At 34.3% G+C, this 26841-nt stretch overlaps 1 protein-coding gene across 8 annotated transcripts in view; it reads left to right on the plus strand.

The window, feature by feature from the left end:
- The window catches only part of USP45 (ubiquitin specific peptidase 45), a gene marked incomplete at its 3' end in the record, with an annotated part of 68086 nt that extends 41577 nt beyond the window's left edge, over positions 1-26509 (plus strand). For 5 of the 8 annotated variants that reach the window (XM_082634266.1, XM_082634264.1, XM_082634268.1 and 2 more), the window contains exons 9-18: positions 461-548; positions 7424-7505; positions 9401-9492; positions 11201-11257; positions 11965-12108; positions 13413-14085; positions 15695-15792; positions 18898-18984; positions 21838-21991; positions 22572-26509. In XM_082634266.1, the coding sequence (XP_082490392.1) occupies positions 461-548; positions 7424-7505; positions 9401-9492; positions 11201-11257; positions 11965-12108; positions 13413-14085; positions 15695-15792; positions 18898-18984; positions 21838-21991; positions 22572-22702 (1606 nt within the window). Of the gene's footprint in view, positions 1-460; positions 549-7423; positions 7506-9400; positions 9493-11200; positions 11258-11964; positions 12109-13367; positions 14086-15694; positions 15793-18897; positions 18991-21837; positions 21992-22571 lie in introns of those variants that run through there. The other 3 variants (XM_082634269.1, XM_082634270.1, XM_082634271.1) reach the window with 3 other exon arrangements.
- Positions 26510-26841: the final 332 nt, after the last annotated feature.

Consider the following 26841-nt stretch of genomic DNA (forward strand, 5'->3'; position numbering starts at 1 on the left):
CTCCTTTGTTTGGGAACTATTTCTTCCTGTGTAAATAATCTCTTGCTTTTCTTTTGGTTATATAAGGTAGGAAGATAATAGATCACAGTAGCTTGGGTTTGAATACTGTTTTTTTACCTGCTGTGTGACCTTGCAAATTAAATAGTCCCTCTGAACCCTCATATATAAGCTAAAGAAAATAGTACACTCCAAGCTTGTTTCAGGATTATGTGAAGCTTAACATATGCACTGTACTTGGCATGTAGTAGTTGCTTAATAAGTGTTTAGCCATATTATTCTCAGTGTACTGAAGATCTCATCCTAATTGGAATAGTAATCACATTTTGTCTTTCTATTTATAGAAAGAGGAGTAAATTGAATCTTTGAGTATGTTATTTCAAGGTGATTTTAAATAATAATAATATATTGTTGATAAAATGATTGTTCTTTTTTTCTTTCCTGTTTTGTTTTTAAATCATAGGGCCCCTGGATTTAAAAGCTTTCAACAACAGGACAGTCAGGAGCTTCTTCATTATCTGCTCAATGCAGTGAGGACAGAAGAAACAAAGGTCAGGTTTCTTTGTGTTTATCACATATTCTCTTTAAGAAGAAGGTACGAAACTGAAGGAATTTTTACCAAAATTTTAATGTACGTTTGAGAGTAATTTGATTTTTTTAAAAACTTCAATTTACTCTTCTCTTCCCCCCCACTTTTTTGCCCCTTCTACCAGAAGATTATTTTTTCACTCTTTCACAACTCTGTTACCCTTTACTAGTTAATGCCCTTTGGCTATAAATAACAGAAATTAATTAATACTAGCTTAAATAAAGAAAAGGGAATCTAATAATCCAAATAAAGGGGGATATAGGACAGGAAGGTTCTCAGGAATCTGGGAAGTATTCTCCTTTTTCCCCCAGTTTCTATGGCTCTATAGATTTTCTTTACCCATCTCTCTGTGGACAGAGTAGTTTCTTTGCTTCCCTGTCTGAATGGTAGCACCTGACCACCATGGCTTGCTGCTTGTGAATCCCAATTCTAAATTCCCAAAAGAGGGAAGTCCCATTATCCCATGTTGGATTGCAGTCCACTCAGGAACCAGGAAATTGGGGTCCCAGCCTCCTGGATCGGGGACTGTTTCTGAGTAAAAAAGGACTGGTTAGATTTCCCAAACAGGGTTTATTGTAATCCTGTCCCTTAATTGATTGGCTGTTGGTTGACTTTAATATTAAATTAGTTATATTCACCTTCTTTGGTGGGGTCCTATGCAAATAGTATACAATTTTTCAGAGAAAATACAAGATATTAAAGATGAAAGATATCGAATACACAGCACATATCCTCCACTTCCTCCCTTTCTCTCTCATAGCAGACCCTGTTAATCATTCATAACGGTTCCACTGAGTCAGGGTTCAGTCTCAGAATCATTCTCAACATAGCACTCTGGGCAGCCCCTGCCAATCATAATTGTTAATAACAGGTGAAATCCTGTTTTCTGTTCAAGGTGAATACCCTTCTTAATCTAAATATTAATGTGGTAGTAGAGCAACCAGGTGAAAATGAAGTGCTGATATGTTTGTGGTAGGTGTTTACTATGTTACTAGGCAGGGTGGACCCTCTTTTTTTTTTTTTCTGTATGTTAATTGCTGTGAAGCGGATTTTATTTTATTTTATTTTTTTATTTTTTTAACATCTTTATTGGAGTATAATTGCTTTACAATGGTGTGTTAGTTTCTGCTTTATAACAAAGTGAATCAAGTATACATATACATATATCCCCATATCTCCTCCCTTTTGCATCTCCCTCCTATCCTCTCTATCCCACCCCTCTAGGTGGTCACAACCTCCTTTTTTAAAAAAAAAAAAATTCTACTTTGTTTGAATTGTACATAACATTATAGTGTTTCTTTACTCCTAATGGCCAGTTTTCAGTGAAGAGAGAGTTATGGTTCTAATATTTTTTCGTAAATTATCTTAAAGAATGAGTTAATTATACCCTCCTGCTACCAAACAGTGTATATTACAATCCTATCCTTAATTGGCTTTGTTAGACTTTCATATTAAATTAGTTGAATTCAACTTCTGAAGGTGTCACTCCCTTTCTGCCATCTATTTTTATGTATTTTGATTATGAACCCTACTACCTTCTATTTAGATTTACGTCTATCATCTCTCTTAGATTGTGGTCTCCTCAAGGCATGGTATCCCATGTGCCTTGCACACAGTAGTGCTCAGTGAATGTTTGTTGAATATGGTGTCTGTGCTTACCCCCTGCCCCACGCCCTGTTTTTTTTTGTTGGCCACGCCTCATGGCTTGTTGTATCTTCGTTCCGAGACCAGGGATCAAACCTGTGCCCCTGGCAGTGAAAGCACCGAGTCCTAACCACTGGACCACCAGGGAATTCCCTGTGCTTACCCTTTAAATGGACAGTATTTCTTGAGAATTTGAATTGGGAAGAAAACAGTCTCTTAAATGATTTATACTAGCTAGTTACTTGGGGATTTGCTGTTATTTTGAATATGTTATAATTTGAATAAACTGTTAAATTGACAGGGTAATTCTGCCTTATGTTTTACCTGTAATTTGTTTTGAAAAAAGTCAGTAAAGAGATTTGTAATTAGTTAAATAAGTTTGGGGACATTAACACAATCCCCCTGAGCTAATATTTGATCACATTTTCTTAGATCTAGAAACTGATATCAAGAATGGAGATTCAAACTTAAGTCTTTCTGACCTCCAAACTAATTATCTAATTTTATCCAATACTGCTTATTAAAGTTTAATTTTAATGCTTGGTCATCAGTGACTAGTATAAATAACCCATTTTTTAAGCTTGCTATTTAAAATTTAACCATCATTATTTCACTATTAAAAAAAGTATTAACTCTGATTTAATAACTATGATACATTGATACTCTTATTGAAGGGGTCAATGCAAGGTAATAAGGTGGAAAGAGATGCTCTGTCTTTGTGTTATGAGTAGTAAATGCATTTTGACCTTCAGATGACATAGTAGTTACTTTAGGATTAATTCAAATCATCAGTTGCTAGAATAATTTTTTTTCCCCTATGATTTGCAAGATACATTTGCTACATGGTGGTCATGTATCATTGTAAATGGAATTAAAAGTCACTCTTTACAATGTTTTTCTCTGTTGATATTACAAATAAAACAATAAAATCTATCCCTATAATTTTTTTTCTGTTTTACTTTTATTACCTGATGGCATTCTTTGTTACAATTAAATTATTCTTTTGTCATAATGATGCATTATGATGATTCACAGTATCTTGAAAACTCAGGCAGTACAGCAGGAAACATTGGTTTTTGAAAGCTCTTATCTTTCTTCCTTTATTTGAGGGTTTTAGATGGTGTGGCAGAATTAAAATGTCAAGTCCGTGGATCTATTCAGTCTCATAAGCAAGGACAGTCGTGCCAGTCAGTTACAGTGAGTACACAAGCAGGAGCTGCATTGTCTGGCCTGGGAACTCCGCAGATGTTAATCGGGCTGCTGTTGTAGTTTGTCTCTGCCATGTGTTTTTTGATTGAAGGAAGGCTACAGCGGTATGTCTGCCACCAGACTCTTCTAGTGATGATTAAAAACTACTGACCTCTTTTCTTATTGTTTCATTAGGGTCTTTTTCTTATGACTCTGAAGTCGAGGAATATAACTCGCTGAGTAGAGAGCTAAAGGGATCATTTGTGCAAAAATTCTAAGTTTTTTATGTGTGAAATAAACAAAATCAAATTCACAATAAGAACTTCTTTTATAGGCAGGCTTTTTACCTTAGAAATATATGCTTCTTTACTTTTTTCCTTTTAATTTGAGCTATCTCTAAATTAATGATAATTATATTTGCATTATCAAAGATATATCACTTTAATACATTACTGGGTAGGATTATTTTAAAGGTAGAATATCTCAGCTAACTTAAATTATGAGTGTTTGCATTATTTTTGAAAGAAGTTTAACATGGAGATTTGAAGTAGTCGAACATGGGTACTGCTAAATGATTAATGTGCCGTGGTTGTTAGTCACCTAACCAAAGTCTTTTTTTTTTAAACCTAAATTGTTCAAAGCACAACAATGAAAGGTTGGAGATGGACCTAAGCCTATTTATTTTATTCAGCTTGATGAACTACCTATTAACTAACTCTTTAACAGTTTAGAGCAGAGAATATAAATTTGTGGCTAGGATAAAATAAAAAAGCAAAAGTCTAATAGTTTAAAAGTCAATAATTTAAACAGCTTAATTGTTTTTACCCTTTTTTAAAAGTGTGATATCATAGCTTACATTTTAGAGTATGGTAAAGGCTCATTAAATTCTATTGAAAGTCGTCTGAATGTTCAAAATTGTAGAATAAATTTACAGACTTCTAAGTTGAATTAGAGGCTTTATCTTTAGTGGCTGGAGAGGCTTTTTACAGTTATATTAAATATTTGTAGGTGAACATGGGTATTTATTGGCATCTTTTATTTAAGTCCATTAAAATTTCTCTTACATGGAATTTACACCATTCTAATTTTCATATTTTAGTTTAATAAGTTCTCTGTTCAAGGTATAAAAGTCAAGTTTAGCTTAGACAATATCCAAATTATATAAACTTTCAAGTTTATTGAGTCTGAATTGGAGATTATTTCAATATTTAGTAGCTTCTGGGACACATTATTTCAGTTTCCTTCACATATAAGTATATTTCAGGAGAGTGTGACATGATATAGATTGCTGTATGTTCACTTTTATACCCTACTTTGTATATATGTAAGGTATACATTGCATTAACTTTCAAAATAACACTTGAAGAGAATAGTGAGCAGTTCTAGGAAATAAAATGTGCTGATCATAGGCTAGTTAATAAACAAAACTCACTTTCATAATTATTGGGGGAGGGTGTTAAAAACTTATTGTAAAACATATCACACATACAGAAGAATGTGTACCAATATACATATAGTTTAAAGCATAATATTATTATAAATATTATTAGCACTTCTCCCTATCACCAACCCCAGAGTTAAAAAAAAAAGAAAAAGAAAAAGAATGTTATTAGTACCGTAAAAACGACCTACTTCTTTTTTTCAAATACTTCTTCCTCATCTGAGGCAACCACTATTTTGACTTTTACAGAAATCATTCCACTGCTTTTTCTTATAGTTTTTGAGAGCTACCTCTGTATGCTTAAATAATATATTGTTTAGTTTTATAAAACTGGGGGGGCTTCCCTGGTGGCGCAGTGGTTGAGAGTCCGCCTGCCGATGCAGGGGACACAGGTTCGTGCCCTAGTCCGGGAAGATCCCGCATGCCTCGGAGCAGCTGGGCCCATGAGCCATGGTTGCTGAGCCTGCGCGTCTGGAGCCTGTACTCTGCAACGGGAGAGGCCACAACAGTGAGAGGCCTGCGTACCGCAAAAAAAAAAAAAACAAAAAAAACTGGGTAGCAAGCACAAACCTATTGCGATTATTGGATGAAGCTTCCCCCCAAAAAGATGAGAGAATCTCTGGAACATAGTCTGGCTTTGGCTTCCCAGAGTTTACAAGAACTCTTTCTGGGGAAGTCAGTAGGCAAGATCATGAATGTGTTCTGAGCCACGCCTGTCAAAGTCAACTGGCAGAGGTGTAGAAGAGACAAGGTACTAGCTCTCTGATCCCAAAAGGTTGGAGACTGCTCTGTATTGTATTTTCTTCTTCTGAGTTCATCATGGCGCACCTCATGGCTGTCAGGAATAGGCCCGAGCAGAACAATTCTGAGGGGTAATGTGTATCCTCTGCTGATCCAGGCAGCAGGGCATGGAGGGGAGAATAACATTAGCAGCTCATTCCCTGTATGTTCTGTTCTCAGATTAAAAACATGGTAAAATGGCAGAAGAGATCTTGGTGTCAACAATACGTCCATATCCTAAGTGTCACTGCTCCGTTCTGGATTGGTTGCCTCCCACATTAGATGTGTAGGCATCATTCTGGAATTCTTCCTTACTGTGGTCCTGAAAATTCCCTTTGCCTCTCTTATGTGTTGGCCCTGCTGTTGCCTGTAAACCACATTATTGTCTTTCTTGGTTTATGCTCTCTTTTGGTGGTGTGTATATATATATATTTTTTTTTTTCCTTTCTTTTTTCAAAAAGTGGCATTTACTATATATGCCCCTTCCTTTTTATCAGGTAGGATATTGTAGCAATCTTTCCATATCAGAAAATAGGAAGTGTCCTTTTTTTTTTTAACCAATTCCTTTTTAACCAATTCTAACCATTTCCTTATCAGTTATCGCTTATATGTTGTTTCCAGTGTTTTTGCTTTTATGAACAATGCTATGATGAATAATGTATATATGTTATTTTGCATGTGTGTAAGTATATCTGTATAAATATAGAAACGAGATTGCATGTATGTGGAATTTTGATAGCTATTACCAAATTGTCCTCCATAGGCATACAATTTTCACTCTAGCTGCAACGTAACATATATGGAGAGTGTTTTCCAATAACCTCACCAAAATACTGTTGTATCAACACCCCTCACCCCACTGTTAAAATGTGAATTAAAGAAGATTAAATTCATCCACTAAGTAGGACCATAATTAGTGTAAAAGATGATAATTTATTAGCTTAAATGTGTTTATTTTTGGAATATATATAGTTTTATTCTGAGTTTTTTGTGAGGTTGGATCTTTCCTAAAACACATGCAAGAGATGTGGAACCATAAACCCTATCATTTACTAAAAGCTGCTAATGACTTTAACACATGATTGTTATTGACAACTAAATTAAAATAAAACAACAATTAAGATTTGGGCTCTTCTTCTTGCTGTGGAGAATATTCTGGACTTTAGTCATCTATGTATATAAGTAAAATAATCTACATGGAGGTCATAGTGACCAGTTTAATAGCTTCTTATATATTTATATTAAGATTTTCTTCATAGGTAAGAAATTTCCTATGGTCTATTTGTTACTTTTTGTCCTAATTAAGGAGTAAATCATTTTAGGGACAGAGTGGGGGAGAGGGAGGGAGGGGGCAGGAGACCAGGAGAGATAGGGGAGAGAAGGGAAAAGGAGAACTTACTCTAAACCTATAAGCAAAATGAGACTAGGCTGCTTGCTTTTTGTCGACTGAGGAAAATGCTTTAAACCCAAGAGAGAACCTAAACTTGGGAATCTTGACTTTTGTTTGGGGGAGAATTTGGCATTAGAGCATTATTCATTAATGGAATTTTAGAACTAGAAGAAAGGACATATTTGATTTTTTAAAAAATTCAGGCATTTTATTTTACTAGGGAACTGAGATCCACTGTACCTTGCTGTTCGAAAGTCCTCCTCTTATTAAGAGGATGAGGCTTGAGTTGATTGGCACTAAAACCAGATTCTATTTACAGGAACACAAAATAATGCTTTGAAAGAATATATTCTAGTATAGATTCTTAATAAATTCTTATTACTTTGTTTTATAGCGAATACAAGCTGGCATTCTCAAAGCATTTAACAACCCAACTACTAAAACTGCTGATGATGAAACTAGGAAAAAAGTCAAAGGTATGTTGACTCTTTCACTATTAAAACTTTTTTCTAGAAGAAAATATTGTAAGTTTCTTTTCGGTGCAGGGAAAGGAATTGAGCATTATGTGAACTAATGGCCTTAAAAGGAGGGTGTACTTACTCTTGTGGCTGCAAGATAGTCTAATGAGTCATCGAAAGAAAATGTTAGAATCCATGTGAATTTTAAAAAGTAAAACTAATATCAAATATACAGATTGACACTGATGCCCTTAAGTAAAGTATCTTATGGGAGACTTGAAAGGTTGTTGAAAGTAGCAGCCTCGCTTAGAAGTTCACTTTCATCACATTGTATCATTTTGCAGTTGAAGTGTGCTTAGATAGGTGGATTTATGGATATTGTCTAGTCTTAACTAGACAAAATGCTTCAGTGCTCCAAAAATTCCTGCAGGGAAACCATTATTTATGAGAGTACTATTAAATCAAGCATACATGTCTACTCCTAATGTTGACTCTTCATCAGCCAAAATATGAGGCAGAAACAATGATTAACTAATCAAAGATGATAATTTACAGTGATCAGTATTTAAGTGTGGATTTATATCCCATGTTATTAATGATTTACCTTGTCTGGAAAGTATATTCTGCCTTGAGATAGTAACTAGTGGTAATGTGTAGTCATCATTTATAGAAAATGTTTAAAAATATCATTTGTATTTTACTCTCTTTTTTAACATCTGGGTTTTTTTGGTAGCATTATGTGTACATACTACACGTCTGTAATTTATAAACAAATATACATACATTATGATTGTATATGACAAAACTTTATGTGCAGTTAAAGGTTCAAGATTTTGAAAAATACACACTCTCAAGTATACTTGTTCTCTTGTTTTCAGATAGTGCCATCTAGTGCATGTTTAGAATAACTGCTCATTTATTGCTTCACTTCTTTCCAGTTTTGTAATCTTAACCTATTTTCAATCCCTTGTACAATTTTTGTTAGTGAAACATCTTAGGTTAACATAACTTCTAAATAGTTATCATCATAATTAATAAATATTTATTGATATATCCAGATAAAAGTCTGCTCCGTCATTCAGTGCTTCAAGTAATGTTCTAAAATGTTTTAAAACGTTTGCATGAAATTTGAAGGTAGAGATCCAAAAAGGATAGAAGAAAAGTTTGAAAGAGGAGTGAATAGGTTTTTTTAATATGTTTTTCCCCATGGTTTACTATGGAAAATTTCAAACTTCCATTAGAGAGACTAGTATAATGAAGACCATGTACCTGTGTGCCCATCACCCCGCTTAAATTACATTCAATTCATGGTATTTTATGTTTCATCTGTTCTCCCCCAACTACATATTATTTTGAAGCAAATCATAAGTATAATTTTCTTTTATTTATAAATATTTCCCAAAGAGAATAATTTTAACATTTTTATGTAACAGGAGTTACATATATAACTGAGTTATTAATTGCCATGTTAGTTCTTTATCCTATGCAGTGTTTACTTGTCTTTTACTACTCTGTTGTTGCCATAGTTATGGTTCTGGCATCTGTAGTCCTAAATCATAATCTCTTTTCCCATCCCTCTATCTACCTCTAGGATAGGCACAGAGGCTTTAAAGGGTTTAGTTGGAGCAGTTGAGTGTGGTATGAATAGTGGTTAATACTCTACTTATTTTACCTCCTAAGTTTAAGAACAGTTTGCTATTTCTTTGAGACTACAGTAGTTGATAGTCACATTTTCTCTGTGAAATTGTAAAGGAGAAACACATTATAACATCATATAGTGAAATATATTATTAAATATGGTCCTGGATATCTGCCTTATTCAGATTTCTTTTGATTCAATGGGAAAAAAAGCCTGTTACATTGTTAGGTTAATGGTTGACATGTTTTTTGCATTAAAAGTATTATTTTTACAGCATATGGAAGAGAAGGTGTGAAAATGAACTTCATAGATCGTATCTTTATTGGTGAATTAACTAGCACAGTCATGTGTGAAGAATGTGCAAATGTAGGTACTTTGGAATTCACTTCAACATGGAATAGATTATGGTCACACTGTTTTTATTGTTTTCTTTCACATGTAATCATCAGCAGTCATTTATTTTTATTTGTCACACATGACTACACAGTAGTTTGTAAGTCTTTTAAAAATATATCCTTCACTCCTAGAAGATAAACATAATGTATAATTTTTTTAAGTAAATGTGTTATCTAATTTTTCCTCTTGACTCACCTGTGAAGTTCATTTAGCCTATTTTAATATGCTGCAATGTGTTAGCTACTCATTTGGATTGAAAACGAAAGAGAAACTTCTGCGAAGAGAGTAACTATGTTAATATAATTATGCATTGCCCTAAATTGTAACCCCAAGAGAAATAATTTAATGTCATAACGTAATTTAGGCTGATCTACTTTTTTTTTTTTTTTTTTTTGGTACGCGGGCCTCTCACTGCTGTGGCCTTTCCCGTGCGGAGCACAGGCTCCGGACGCACAGGCTCAGCGGCCATGGCTCACGGGCCCAGCCGCTCCGCCGCATGTGGGATCTTCCCATACCGGGACATGAACCTATGTCCCCTGCATCGGCAGGCAGACTCTCAACCACTGCGCCACCAGGGAAGCCCCTGGCTGATCTACTTTTAAAGTTTACATTTATTTGACTTGTTGGAGTTGTTTTTAAGCAGACTTGACTCATCTTTGAATTTAGTGATAATTTTCATTTTGAATGCCATCTGTACTTTAATAACTTCTTAAAGAATGTATAAATTTTTATAGGTTTCCAGTTGCTTGGTAAGGAATATTTCTGAAAGCATGTGGCGTATGATAGGTTTCAACTTCTGTCAGATTTTAATCATAAAAGAGAGTCTTTATGTCCATCTTCCTGTCCCAGATTATGGAATACCTTTCCCCTCGAGTTTTATAAAGTCAGGGTTATATATTATATCTCCTTCCAGCCTGTCATACTGAAGCACAGAATGTGTCATCATGATATTACGGTTGACTCTTGAACAACATGGGTTTAAACTGCAAGGGCCCACTAATACGCAAATTTTTTTCAATAAATGCTATCAATACTGCAGTACCACACAATCTGCATTTGGTTGAATCTGCAGATGCGGAACCCTGGATGCTGAGCACCAACCGTAAAGTTATACTCTGATTTTTGACGGTTGGGTGGGATGGGGATCAGCATCCCTAAGCCCCACCTTGTTCAATGGTCAAACCCCACTTAAATTTTTAGTGTATTCAACATAGAAGTTGATTTCTTTTCCACAAGCTAGAGAGTATTTTTTAAAATAGAATTATCCTAAAGAATCTACAAAACACAGTCAAGCTCTCTGGCTTTTTTCATGGCTTTTTCTTAACATTTCATATTTTATTTATGTTATGGCCATAATTTCACCAAAAATATGTTTATATCTTCAGTTAATCAGTTTTATTAAACACAGTTTATTTTAAAGTTACTTTATGTATTACAGGTTAGTCATATTAACAGTATTATAAAATTCACCTGGGTTGCATTTATTGATGTTTTGGGATATCTTGTTTTGATTAACAATATGTGTTGCTATACCCAATTAAATTACTGTTTGTTCCAGGAACGTTTTTTAACTTAAGATTTTAGTTGCCTGGGAAGTTTGATTTCTTTAAGACTTTACAAAACTACATTGTCTATATTAGAATTCTAACTGAAGTTCTCAATATGTTTTCTTTTTAAGATCTCCACAGTAAAAGATCCTTTTATTGATATTTCACTTCCTATAATAGAAGAAAGGGTAAGGAGAAAAAAACTTAAGTCTTTTTGTGAAGAGCATTTATAAATTCATACATTTAGGCATTTGTTGAGTATATTATCAGCTGTCTGAGCATCATTACTTTTTATATACAGTAATTGAGTTTGTACAGTGTACGTGATATTGGAGTTTGTGTATGTATGCGTAAAGTATGATATAGTTCTTCTTTTATATATATATAAATTTATTTATTTATTTTTGGCTGTGTTGGGTCTTTGTTGCTGTATGCAGGTTTTCTCTAGTTGCGGCGAGCGGGGGCTACTCTTTATTTCAGTGCGCGGGCTTCTCATTGTGGTGGCTTCTTTTGTGGCGAAGCATGGGCTCTAGGTGTGCGGGCTTCAGTAGTTGTGGCACACGGGCTCAGTAGTTGTGGCTCGCGGGCTCTAGAGCACAGGCTCAGTAGTTGTGGTGCACGGGCTTAGTTGCTCCGCGGCATGTGGGATCTTCCTGGATCAGAGCTCAAACCCGTTTCCCCTGCATTGGTAGGCGGATTCTCAACCGCTGTGCCACCAGGGAAGCCCCTATGATATAGTTCTTATTCTCAAGGAATTTAAACCTTTATGCTTCATATTTTGAGAATTAATGTTTAGGAAATAATATTTCAAATGAATTAGAAATTTTAAAAAGGAGATGATATCCAGAATTTATTTCCTAAAAAAGTTTTGTGTTATATATATGGTATCTAATAGGTTTCAAAACCTGTGCTTTGGGGAAGAATGAGTAAATACAGAAGTTTACAGGACACAGATAATGGTCAATACGGTGGCACTATTACTATAGAACATACTCAGCAACCTAGAGCCACCAAGAAGCATTCTTCATCTAAAGATAAGGTAAGATTATATGCATTTGTGAGACATCTGTTTTTTAAAACTTTTTATTAAAAAATATCTCAAAAGTACACAAAAGTAAGGAAGTATGACAAACTCCCATGTACCCATTTTTCAGCGTCATAATTATCATCTCACAGCTAACCATGTTTTATCTGTATCTATCCCACATTTTCCTCCTCACCATCCTAGATTATTTTGAAATAAATCCCAAATATATCATATACTTAAATGTATATCTCTAAAAGATGCTTTTTAAAGATATAACCATTGTATCATTACTGTACCTAAAATCTTTAAAACTTCTTAATAGCATAAACATCTAGTCATAATTAAAATTTCTGCAGTTGTCTCATAAAATACTTGTTTTTGCTTTCGAAAGCATATTTGAATTTAGGATCTAAAAAAGATCTATAGATTGCCATGTCTTTTAAAAGTCTTTTAATCCACAGATTCCACCTTTTTTTTTTCTATGCAATTTATTTTTTGAAGAAATCATATCATTTTTTTCAGCAGTCTCTCACATTCCCACATCAATAGTGTTTCATTTTGCATGTTATAGTAATTCAGTTTGCATGTTGTGGTAATTCATTTTGCATGCAGTAATTCATCTGCATGTTGTTAAGAGGTGCCTCTGTTCCTTTTGTTTCCTCTCTAAGGCAGTTAGGGCCTTATTAGGTTTAAGTTTGATTACTTATTTAATTTTTGGCAAGAAAACTTTTAAATGGTGGTGTATATTTCCATCAGGAGGTGCACATCATGTTTGATGTTTCCCTTTCTGTAATGTTATCCGTTATTGATGACCATTGTCTAGACCCATTATTTCTCTAGGGACATACCTGGTTGATGAATTATGCCGTATACATTTAAAGACATCAATCTGAATTTGCACCTCATTAAAAAAACTTTTTTACATGATATGATTTATACTAACTTGGCAAATTGATGTATTACCAGATTTAACTTACTCTGTTAGAAGGTCCTTTAAGGGGCAAGACTACAGAGATTATGCAAAGGTTTACACTTGAAAAGCCTCCTTCATAGCACTGTTCTACCAAAGTCCTGTTCCCTCTCCATGAATAGGTAACCATGATTGTCGGTTTCTTGTGTAAAAGTTTATTTTTAAATTAGAGCTTTTTGTTAGTATATCTTCTGTTGATTGTAGTTTGGGTAGATTTAGGAAATGGATTTCAGAGGTACTAGAAATAGTATTTTAGAAATTGTCAGATGTTTAAATAAGACTTATTGGCATTTATTTTCAGTAAGGTCACAAGATTCTTTTCTCTGAAAACACTATCAACTTACAGAATCAACTAATTCATGGCAGAAAACGTACAAGAAAATTGTCATCTGGAGAAGATAAAGCTGTTGTCATATACGAGAAAAATGAAAACCTTGAAATGAATAGAGACTCTTCATTGTTTGCAAGCATCGTGAACACTGAGTCGACTCTGACTGAAAGTCCTACCGACGGCAGTGAAAAAGAAGCCCGCCTTTCTGAAAGTAGCGTTGATGCTGACAGTGAGGCTTCAGAGTCTGAAAGTGCTCCTAAGCAGACTTTGTTGTCGAGATCCAGCTGTGGATACTATGTGCACACAAATGGACACCTTCGCCATCTGTCAGAGAGTGAACCACTCACCAAGGAGGGTGACGGTGGTGATGCGGGAGCGGCTGAAGCTATTTCTGAACTTCATTTGAGCAGCACTGTAACTGGAGATAGGGATTTTGACAGAGAAAATCAGCCACTAAACGTTTCAAATAATTTGTGTTTTTCAGAGGGCAAGCATATGGTGTCTTACAGCCCCCCAAGTGCTTTTCAGACCCTTTCTCAGAGCTATATAACCACTTCTAAAGAATGTTCAATTCAGTCCTGTCTGTATCAGTTTACATCTATGGAATTACTAATGGGGAACAACAAGCTTCTGTGTGAGAACTGTACTGAAAAGAAACAGAAGTACCCAAAGGAAACCAGTTCTGCAGGTAAATATTTAGCTTAATTTTTTTTAAGTATTCATGGATTATCTGATAAACAGTGACTAGTGGGTTATAGATCCCACAAAGAGGAGCCTAAGAACCTTGTCTGCGTACTTTAGCTGCTTGGAGGCGGGGTTGTCTTATATTTGTACCTCAACACTGAAGACACTGACTGGGCAGCGTAAATTTTAAGTAGATTTTTGTTGAAATAAATTGAAGGACAGGAAGTATCCATCTCTGCCTCGAAAATGCAAATCCACTTAATCTTATTTCAGGGAACTAGCTATCTCTCCAGAAAAAATTTCTGTAAAACTTAAAATTACAACACTAGTGAGATTAATGTTCTTCATAAATCCCATCAATCTAGTGTGAAGTCATATCATAAGATATAAATTTGAAGATTTTAAGTAACTATGTTATAAAGCTAGCAATATAATAACTGTGTTTTGTTGACCAGAGAAAAGTAGAAAAGGGGAATTTGTCAAGTAAGAAATTTCTGGTGTACCTCTAGCCTTGATTAAATGGAGAGAACACTCTGATTACTTAGTGACTAGTTGTTGCAAAATACAGGTTTTATTATTCAGGTATGATGAGTCTAACAGATAAGGAGATGATTGCCACTGGAAAGATAGTTTATTACTTATAGTTCCCAAGAGGAGGGGGCATGCTAAGCCACGCCACACAGGGCCACAAGGGGAAGCACCAGGTTGGTCAGGAGACAGAGAGCAAGGGGGAAAATGCAGGCAAGAGCCTTTATTGTGGTTTCTATGGGAAGGAATGAATGTGGCAGGATAGACAGGCTTAGGATTGACTAGTTTTGAAATTTTCAGTGGACTCTGCCGTTTAGGGGCTGTCCCTAGCTGTCTGGTACCTGGCTCTGGTGTGATTAGGGCAGGCGAATAGTGGCCTAGAGTTATTAGAGCTCAATAAAGGAGGTGGTTGGGATATGGACTTTGGATTGGTTGGTTTGCATATGAAAGGCACACTTAAGTTGTTTAGTATCTAGGAATTAGCTAGACCTGGGAAAGGCCCTTTCCAGCGTCATCAAGGCTCCAGATGTCAAAGCATCAGAATAAAGACATAATTAATACATTAGTAATTAAAGAAATGTCTAGATGGGAGAGGAAGAAATGCCAGCTTACATTAATCCAAGTTAAATATGCAATTGGCCATATTCAAATACTATCACAAGTCTTTTCTAACAACCTCTTATTGAAATGACCCATCATTCCCATGATACATGATCTCTTTTCACTGCAATGAGTAATGACCCAGTTTTTTCAACTACAGGTGTGTTTCTGTTGTTCTTTGATTGGCGGGCGTTGACATAAGTCACTACTGGTCTATTTGCTTTCCAGTTTCCAAAGTTATGTTGCAAGTGTCACCTCCCCTATTCTTTCTCCTTATAAGTGTGTGCCTTAAAAAAAACTCCCTTTCATATTAGTGGAGTTTTGGGAACAAGTAGAGGCTTCCTGTAATCAGAGGTCTAATTTCTTTTTTAACATTTTTGAAAATGTGGTATGATGCTTCTATTTAAATGTTTACTGTATTAGAGGGTAGATAATGTATAAGATGGAAATTTACAAGTAACTTTGTTATCTTGTATTTTATGCAGAAAAGAAAGCAGGAGGGGTTTATACTAATGCCAGGAAGCAATTGCTCATTTCTGCTGTTCCAGCTATCCTAATTCTCCATCTTAAAAGATTTCATCAGGTAAATTCCCTTTAGTAGCACTATACAAATTTTCATCATATGTTTTGCAGAGCCCTAAGTCTTGTAAATTATTGTCAAGGATTAGACAGTAATTTATTGAGTTTAAAAAATTGTCATATGAGGGACTTCCCTGGTAGTCCAGTGGTTAAGACTCCGTGCTCCCAAGGCAGGGGGCCTGGGTTCCATCCCCGGTCAGGGAACTAAGAGCCCACATGCCGCAACTAAAGATCGCACGTGCCGCCGCAACAAAGACTTGGTGCAACCAAATAAATAAATAAATAAATATTAAAAAAAAAAATTTGTCATATAAGATTTAATTGCTTTTTCATCCATAATAGCTTACAAGACTTTTCTAAATAAGGTTGTTTAATTCACAATATTTGAAGATTTAGGTGGTCGGAACCTCAGTGGCATGCGTGCGTGTGCACGCATGTGTGTGTGTGAATGGAAAATAAGATTTATTAAGAACCCTTAGAAGCAGAGAAATAACAAGGTGCACATAACTTTCTGAGCTTTCATTCCAATGAGAGTGGTACTTGGGCTGGGTGTGGTTGGCTGGGACCAATTGCAAAAAGGGCTTCAAGGCAGGCCCCACTCTTGTAGGACTAATGGGAGAGAACCTAAATATAATGTATCAAGTTTTTATCTAATTGTTTATAGTTTTAATTCAATGCCTCGTCTCTCTCTCTGTTTTTTTTTTTTTTTTTTTTTTTTGCATTTGATAAAACGATTTTAAAGTTTCTCTGGAAGAAACTTTAATAATTAAAACAGTATGGTCAGAATTGTCAATAAATAAAATTTGAGTATAATTTAAAGCTCTTTTGTTATGATACAGGATGAATCTCAAATCAGTTGGGAAAGAGGCTAGATTACTCAGTAAAGGACTTAGGAAAGATGGGTGTTTGAAGAAATAAAAATTTAGAGCTTCCTTCCAGACCATATATATCAATACTATTTTCAGATAACTGTTTTTTAATTGTATGAAACAAATTATCAAAAGACTAGAAGAAAACTTGATGAAAATTATTAACCTGACCTCTGTGTGAAAGATTTTCTAAGTATAAAACCCTTGAAAGAAATCTCAAGGGAAAAGATTGAAAGCTTTGATTATATATTTGCAACATTTCAGGTGGGCCACAGATGAGCAGGAAGAGATTTTTCTCTATACCCCCATCCCTATCCATGGAAACTCGATTAAGTTCTTGATTTTCTGTAGCCAACATTGCAGAAACCCAGTGGAAATGAAATGACCATGGAGAGCAGAAGCAGATGTATTGAGTCTCATTACATCAGAATGTGAAATAGAAGGTGTATATCTGCAGTGACTCTGTGTGAATGAGATAGGGTCTTGCCAGATCTGAGAATGATGTAGCACAGTTATTTTATATTTGGTACTTGCATCCCTTTTAGGAACAACTTACAGAAAGAATTCATGCCCTTCAAGGGAGATTTTTATAGATATCTCGGTCCCTTCTTGTTCTCAGGCTTAATGTAATGTCTGCAAAGCCACGTTCTCATTCTCTGGGACTGAATTTTAGGGATCAGATTCTCTAAGCAATGTCTTTGCTTCTGGTTTTTCAGTGTCCCTGAAAACCTGTTTCCCTGTAGTAACTTTAGAGTTGTATATCAGAAACATCCACAACACTGAAAGGCAAATCTTAACAAGATAGAGCTCTTTGTCATAAATATGACAAATGATTAATATTGTAAATATGTAAAGAGCTCTTAAAGATCAATAAGAAAAATATCAAGACTCTAATAGTAAAATGGTAAAGAACATGAATTGACAGTTCATAGAAGAAGTAAAAATTCCAAGAAAGTATGAAAGAAAGGTCCATTCTTTCCAGCAAAACAAATGCAAAATAAAATGACAGTGAGATTCCTTTTTTAGCCTGTCCAAATTGGCAAAGATTATAATAGTGTTGATAGAAGTCTCTTCTAATAAGGGGTAATTTCTCAATAGCAAAGTACCGTCTGGGGAGGACACATTAGCCTGGAATGATCTCAGACAATGCTGGTATCAGCTGCTTATAGAGGTCACCTGATGAGAAGAAAGGAGGCAAACAAATTAAATACATATTAAATAATTATTCCTGACATATGACTTCATAATTTCATGTCTGATATCATGTTAAGACTTCTAAAGATTACTTGAAAATACAAATCACTATGTGGCTATATTTTGGTCAAAAAATAAGTTTTGTTTTGTTTTTTTCTTTAAAGGTAAGAAATAGGCAACAGAACTATAGTAAAAGTTATGTGATTAGTATGCAAATAAAGACTAGTCGTTGAAGTAAGTCATGAAAGCTTTGCATAAAAGGTTGCATCTGTTAATTTTGTCTACCCAGACATCTCAGATTTAAGTATCTTGTTATTCTGAGAGAGTCTATTTCTATTTGTGGGTTTCTTATCCAATATCTTTGGTGGTCTATCAGCAAATTTTTATCATTACTTAAATGCAAAGTGTACATTTTTCAAGGCCTGCCTTTGGAAACTAAAAATAGGGAAAGAAATAGAGCTTGCTTAACAACATGAATATTCATTTTGATTTATATAATATGTAATGTTTACTTTTACTGTTAAAATGACTTGAGTGTTCAGATTTTTCTCTTTTTAATGAATGAATATCACTGAATTTTAGAACTGAAGGGACCTAATCTAATCCATTTATACCCGTTTTATGCCTTGATCTAGATGAGGTTGTCTAGAGTCAAGACAACGGTTAACCAGTCGTTCAGTTAGGCCTAGAACACCAGGCTCCTGACTCTTCAGTTGAGTACATTTTTATGATAGCATATGTGTCAGTAGCTGAGCTTTTATCACATTGAATTTATTTTCCCGTAAGTGTTGAAAGGCACAGTGAAAGCGATTATTTTCGTACTGTTTGTGGTAAAAATACCCATGTAAATGAATGATCTTTGCAATAACAGTTTATGAAACCTAATTGAGAACTTAGTCATATATCAGTTTTGGACTGTTCATTAGTCATATTTTTATATCTATGAAAAAACTTCTAGGATTCTTCTTTTGGTTTTAATTAACAAACGCAATGATCTAGATTAAATTTGTTACATTAAGAAAAATTTTTTTTGGTTTTTTTTTGAGGCTGGCCTGAGTCTTCGCAAAGTAAACAGACATGTAGATTTTCCACTGACGCTTGACTTAGCACCATTCTGTTCTGCTACTTGTAAGGTATAGTATATTATTAAGATATTTAATTGTCTCGCAAATAATATGCTTCAAAATATCCTATGTATTGTTTATTAGGCCATGTCTTCCTCTCTCCCTCCCACCTTCTCTCTCTCTCTCTCCCCCTCCTCCCTCCCTTTCTTCCTTCCATCCAACATTTAACACACTGACTATCACTTTTGTCTTTTGGGAGATAGAATAAGTTGAAAAGATGCATAAAGCATGAGTGAGGCATGATGTTCATGAAGATCAGAGCTGCTTGTAAATGCTACTAGAATCAGATAGCTGCTGAGAGAAGAAAGCAGATTTTGTGCCCTCTCCTGTTCCTTGTGAATGGTGGGCTTAATTGACAGTAGTTTTAGCAGTTGAAGAGTTCTTTATCTTTTGTAAATCAATATACTAGTTCATTGTTTTTCATGCCATTTCATGTACACTACTGAGAATAGTGTACTTGTGAGCTGAGTATGATACTTTAAAATTACTAATACTTTAATACTTAGATATAGAAAGCAAATTGGTTTATAATTGCTCGTACTTGTATGTAAGAACTCTGTAGGTGAAATTGATGACTTTGCTTTCCGTGAGGGAACTACACAGTTCTAGGGTAACTAACATGTTGTCCTGCTCACAATTACTGGTTAGCAGTCTAGGATTTGTGGTATATAAACTTACTGAACTTAATACTTTCAATACATTGATCAATGAAAGCAAAATATCTTAAATGCAATTTTTCAGTGAGTCCAGTTCATCTGCTATGGAATACTAGCACTATCTGTCAATTATTCAAATTCAGTATTCATAGAATTTGATAGTGTGGTAAACAAAATATCTAGCAAGCTCTGTATTAAACTTACAAAAACATATTTTTTAGAAGTACCTATTATGGAGAATTTCCAACATACACCAAAGTAGACAGAACAGTGCAATGAACCTCAAGCACACATCACCTTGCCTCCAAACCTTAGATATATGGCCAGTCCTGCCCCATCCACATGCTCATCTACGTCTTCCTCTTATATTATTTTTTTCTCTTATGTTATTTTGAAGCAGGTATCAGACATCATTTCATTCATAAATCTTTTCCTATACGTGTCTCTAAAAGATAAGAATCACCCCCACCTTTTAAAACATAACCACAATACCACTTTCACACTAAAAAATTTAACAATAATTTTTTCATATCATCTAGTATATATATTTTCAGTTGTCTAATAAATGTTCAGAATGAATGAGTATCAAAGTAAGGACTACACATCATGATTGAAAAATATCTTTTAGTCCCTTTTAATATACAGTGTCCCTCTCCCATCTCTGCCCCTTGCAATTTATTTGTTGAAGAAACTGGATCATCTTTCTGGTAGTTTCCTATAGTTTAGATTTTGATGATTATTCCTCTATCCTCTTTATTTCCTGCGGATAGGTAGTTGGATCAAGAGGGGCTTGAACAGATTCAGGTCTGATATTCCTCCCACTCCCGGTAAGGCTATTTCATAGGGAGTGTTCTCTTCTTTCATCAGTGGCACATAATGCCAGTTACCTTTCTGTGATATTAGCAACCAGTGTTGCTCAATGAGTTCATTAAGAATTACAGAATGGTAATCCTGTTATTCTTTCTTCATTTATTTGCTAGAATACTTCTACATAAAGAGAAATTCCTTTCATCTATTTAGTTATCTTATGGTATAGTTCTTATAGAAAAGGCAGGGTAAATGCTCAGTTCTCTCCCCGTCCCCCTTTTAAACCAGTTTTCAGAATAATGAATGAATTCACTGTCATCCTCAAACTGTGATCAGTTAATTTATCATTATGAATTCATGGATTTAAACACATTAAATATATTTCAGTTTACTTCACTTTTCTTTTAATTCATGGTCTAATACGTTAGTCTAATGGGTCTCTGGTTGGCTACTGAGAGCCACTTCAAGTTGGCTCCTGGGTTCTTTTGACATGACCCTTGTGGTTGCTCTCTGAGTGATTATGCCACCAACTGGACATTGATTTGCTTAATTTTAAAATTTTCATTTTTAGGGATTGTTACTTAAATTAAAAATTTTTTGTTTAATAATTACATAAAATATTTACATAGTTCCAAAGTCAAATATATAAAACAAGGTAAATTCAAACAAGTGTAGTTTTTCACCATGTCTGTTCTACCTGTTTCTTTCCTCCCTTTATAGATAACCATTTTTTCAAATTATTGTTTATTCATCTATTATTTTTTTTAAATGTAAACAAATAGGTATATATATCTGCATCTCCCCTCTTTAATAATTATAGCTTACAATATGTATCCTTTTTTCTACCTTATTCTTAACATTGTATCCTGGAGATTATTTCATAGCAGTATTTAGAGATAGTCTGCACTCCATTTTTCAAATAGTATAGTACTCTATTGTACGGATGCATTATAGTTTATTCAACCAGTCCCCAATTTATGGACATTTGAGTCTACTCCAGTTTTTTAATATTACAGATAATCCTGCAATCACTAGTATGGTACATGTCTTTTTACATATTGCTCATGTTCCTGTGAGATAGAATCCTAGAAAAAGGATCGATAAATCCAAGAGTAATACCTGTGTAACTTAGCTAGATAACATGAAATATCCCTGAATAGGGGTGTACCCCTTTGCGTTCCCATATGAGAGCATTCTTTTCCCTACAGCCCAGCCAACAGAGAATGTTGTCAAGCTTTTTCATTTTGCTGGTCTAATACAGGTGGGAACGTATGCCAGTGTAGTTTTAATATGCATTGCTCTTATTTTAAGTAGGACTTGCATTTGGCTTAATTTTCCTTATAAGAAGAGTTCACTAAATATTACTAATTAATTTGAGGTTTTTTTCTTTGTCTAAAAGAATGTAAGTGTGGGAGATAAAGTTCTCTATGGTCTCTATGGCGTAGTGGAACATAGTGGCTCAATGAGAGGAGGCCACTACACCGCTTACGTGAAAGTGAGAACACCCTCCAGGAAATTACTGGAACATATCACTGGAAAGAAAAATGTACCTGGTATGCCACCCTAAGTTTATTTTATTCTTAAAAACAAATGAATTCATTCTTCCTTTTCTGGAAGAGGTAAGTTCTTTCAAGGATACTTCAAGTGGATTCACTTTAAGTGAGGAAAACCTTTAAGAGTACCTAGATAATCTTAAATATCATAAAACTGTACCCTTCAGGTCACGTGAAGTGACACCCAGTTTTTCAAGGTGTTAAGTCATCGTGTATTGCAGTGGAATAGCATTTTATTTAACAATACCAATAGTTTTTAAAGACATACCAGGTCCACAGACTAGAGTTGGAGTTGAAAATTTGCTTCGGCAAACTAACTGTATATTTTTTTCCTTCTCTTTTAGTGCAGATGCACTTTTCCTTGAATAAATAAATATTCATAAGACTATCTAATATTTCACTAGATATTTAAAGTAAATGATACTAATATTAACGCTTTGAAAGTTCATTTTGGAAGATGTTTAGCCCAAGAAGCCTTATGCAATAAAGTCTAGCATTAGAGTTTGTGATAAATGTGTTGTCTTTAATGTAAAGTCAGAACATACTTATTGTAAAATTACATTTCTTTTTGTTTTGTTAGGTTTGAAAGAACCTGATAGTGAATCAGCAGGCCAGTGGGTCCATGTTAGTGACACTTACGTGCAGGTGGTTCCAGAATCAAGAGCACTTAGCGCACAAGCGTACCTTCTTTTTTATGAAAGAATATTATAATTATTTGTTAATTGTTAATGGTAATGATTATTTAGATCACTTTTATTTAAATGCTGCAGCGATAACCATTATATGCAATGTGTCTTTGTAGTCTTTTCTGTAGGAATAGCATGTCCCTCAAATGCTCCTGGACATATTTACCATTTTGGTGAATCCTTTTAAAGTAAATTAAATTTACTAAATGCTTTCAAAATTATATTCTTAAAATAAATGTAAACACATGTTTTTAAAAACATATTTGTCCTGGAAAAAAAACCCCAGAATTTACAGTAGTAGAGGAAACTCCTTTATAATGTGGCTTATTACTATCAGCATTCAGAAATGATGCTGGCTAAGTCAAATCATTCCTTAAAACAGTGTTTCCCAAATGTGAGTCAATACCACCTTTCTGTTTTCATATATATATGTATATATATCTCCTATGCCATTGTTTACTTATTATTATTATTATTATTATTATTATTATTATTTTTGCAGTACGCGGGCCTCTCACTGCTGTGGCCTCTCCCGCTGCGGAGCACAGGCTCCGGACGCGCAGGCTCAGCAGCCATGGCTCACGGGCCCAGCCGCTCCGTGGCATGTGGGATCCTCCCGGACCGGGGCACGAACCCACGTCCCCTGCATCGGCAGGCAGACTCTCAACCACTGCGCCACCAGGGAAGCCCCTACTTATTATTTTTAAGCTTATTTTTTAGCCTTTTTAAACCATAGTCTTATTTTGAGCATATTCTACATTTTATGTGCTAGTTACATTTTTTTCTAATAAACATTAAAATAAATATATAACTAAAGAAAAATTGCTCATTCATGTAGCACTTCACTAAAAATCATCTCAGGGCTATCCAGTAGTATATTACACTGCTGTGTCGGACACATTGCTATAACATATACTTACACAATTGGCATACTGACCTTGTCATATATTTTGTATGATTCAACCATATAAAATGGTACCACTGTAGCTTCAGTAGTATGGATTTACAAATAATATACTGGTTAGCTTATTGCTTTGAGGTTTTGAGAACTGGAAAAATGCTGAAATATTTTATCAACATATTATTTGCAGCCTATTCATGATGGAGTTGAGAATAATTTGCAAGTGATTAGCCAAAGTCAAAATATATTTATAGATAATTGTTACATGCAGAATTGGTAAATAGAAGTTGTTAATCCATATGGGACCATAGGATACCTTTGAAATGTAAATTACCAAATCATATTTGTAAATGATAGAGAATTCTATTCTTATTATGCTTAATAGGAAAATGTAATACATTTTCTAGTTCTGTAGATCAGTAAATATTAATCATGTTTTTGGGGTTTTGAGATCACCTTTTGTCTTCAGCAAGCATCATCAGTAAGTTCAAATAGGTTTAGTTTTTATTTTAATGGAGCATAAAGTTGGCATTTTGGATTTTCTTTTAAAATAATTAATAGCAAACATGGTAGTTTTTCCCCCCTAGAAAACAAATTATTAAGCTGTCAAAACTTGGCATGAAAATGTTACCATTACTTAGGCTTAAATTTTTTAAAAATGACTACTTTGGTGTTACATTATTAAGTCAAAACACATAACTGCATGGTTCAAGCATCCTAATCATTAGGGCTAACGAATGATAGTACAGGCAGATGCTGGGTAAGTGCCTGGTCCTAGTTCATTCTCCTCTTGTTAAGGAAGGATAAGAATAATGGCTGTAGTTAATGTGTGGAAATATTTAACGAAGACTCTCACCCTTCTTAATATTTAAGTATATGTAATATTATCAAGGTTACCAGTGCCGCCTTTTGATATATGGATGAATGGAATTGTGATTAGTTTTAAAGATGGTAATAATATACGAAATTCAGAGCTTAAAAATGTCATTGCATAAATTGTATTTTTAAGCTGTTGAAATTTCAATAATAGTGATTTTCTTGATTTTTAACAGTGAAATGATGGAGAAATGTATCTTTATAAGTTAACCTGTAAATTCAGGTTGTGTCCTGTAAAAGGTAAACAGTGTTTACAGTGTTTTCTGTTTAATTGTAATGCGTTAACGTTGAAGACTTCAGTACCAGAGCAGTGAAATTTTTTGAAAACTATTAGTTAATCCTCTTTATTCAAGTCAACCGTCTTGGTAATGACAGTTACCATCTCCTGCCCCAAATGTAAATATTACATTGTCTCATTTTTCTCCTAGAAAAGATACCATTAAGAGGCATGCACTTTTCATTGGATGGTCACCTGCTTCTTATTTCATTGATAGATGGATAGATGAAAGAGAGAAAGAAAGAAAGAGGGAAAGGAAGCAAGAAAGGAGGGAAAGAAACAAGACCATTCTTTTCTGTTGCCTCTTGGGTTATCCCTTACAGAGCTAAGTAGAGATGGTAAGTGATAGGTGAGGGCAAGAATCAAAGAAGGTGCCTGGTTCCTCTTTTCATTGGATGCCAGGAAATGAACTAGTGCTGAATTTATCAAATTAGGAGATCTTTTAAGCTTTATTCTGAATACCAGTTAAGACTGATTTTTCATTAAGTGAGTGATATATTGTAGCTTCAGAACATTACCTCAGTACTCAAATACTACAGTAGTTTTTATGCTTAACTTCACATTTATTCATTAAGTATATATTTATTGAACATCTACTAAGGGTCAGGCCCTGGGCTGACACTGTTTTAACATGTTTTAAAATGAAGAGGCCTATGTAAGTTTTAGACATTATTCTAGAAGTAATAAGATACTTTTATTTTCATTTCCACAGTGTTAAATTAGTTAATTCTGAAATCTGTTTTTTTATGGCCTAAAGTTTATGAATGCTTTGCTTGTCCAGGTCTGCTGGTAATGGAATAAATTTGATTTTGAGATCTAAGAATTTCCTAAAGATAGCTTTTGTAATAGAAAAAGTATGTTAAGTTACACATGGATCTACATTTAAATTTTTGTTTTTATTTTGAATATTTTCAAAGCACATTTGCAGGGGTACTAAATGACTCCTTCCAGATGACCTCAGGAAACAGTACAAATCAGTGAGAATGTTTACAGATCCTCAAAACAACTACTATAGTGTTTGGCGAAATGAATTTAAGAAGTAAAACAGGAGTTTAACTAGCTTTATTTAGAAACTAGTTTATATCTAAACTCGGGTTCCCCTAGTTTTTCCATGTTTAAAATGATACATTTTTTGACTATATGCCAATTATGTGAATATTTTTGACATAACCAAATGTATGTTTATATTTAAGATTTTGTCATTTAATGTTTTTAAAACTGATGTGAAGGCCACCTTTTTGAGTGGCCAGGGAGAGTGGTGTCAGTTCTAAGAGCAGTTGATACCTGTTTTCTTACTGTAAATGTGCCAACAAAACTATTTTACTATGATATGTATTTAAGAGCTCTTAGTTCGCATGTTTGACTTCAGTCAATGATTTTATATGATATCTGAATAAAATTTCCTGAGGATTAAGCTGTGAAATATATCACCTTCATCTAATTTTTGAGGTATAAAATAGTATCTTGCCTACTTTTATTAAATTCATACTCATAATTTGCGTGCTACCTGAAAAAATAAGCCTAAACCAGATATGTTATGTGCAATAAAAGTGATTCTTTATATGTTATCTGCTGAATTAAGAAAGACTATTTTTAGATATTTAAAATGTTCTGGTTCATGTAGAAATCCATCAATTCAAATCTATTTAAAAGATAGATGACTATATTTTTAATTTTGAGTAATAATTGATTATATATCATTCCTACCATTTTATCTTTTTTTTGCAGTGTTTTTGGAAAATAGCTATGTAACTTATGGAGCATTATTTTGATGTTACTATGTAAACATGCATAAAATATTAAATTCATATTTACTTTATGTTTCAAGATTGGTCCTGGAGTTTTTTTCAATGCACATTATTGACAGAATATTTTGTGTACAAACACTGTATTTGCTTACTTAGCTATATGCAAAATATCCTTCCTATTTCAGAAGTTTATCGTTTCCAAATAAAATATCTCATGGGCCTCTTTCATTCAGATTTCAGTGTCTGCCAAGGGTGAGCTTCATCCTTTCAGATGTTTCTTTGAGTTTTTTAGGCAGGATAATTCATTAGGAAACATTTTGTCTACCTTTTTGTATTTAACCCTTTTTAGGTCATGAAGCTCT

The sequence above is a fragment of the Mesoplodon mirus genome (genome assembly GCF_964341445.2).
Source record: "Mesoplodon mirus genome assembly, chromosome: 10".
Classification (NCBI taxonomy): domain Eukaryota; kingdom Metazoa; phylum Chordata; class Mammalia; order Artiodactyla; family Ziphiidae; genus Mesoplodon; species Mesoplodon mirus.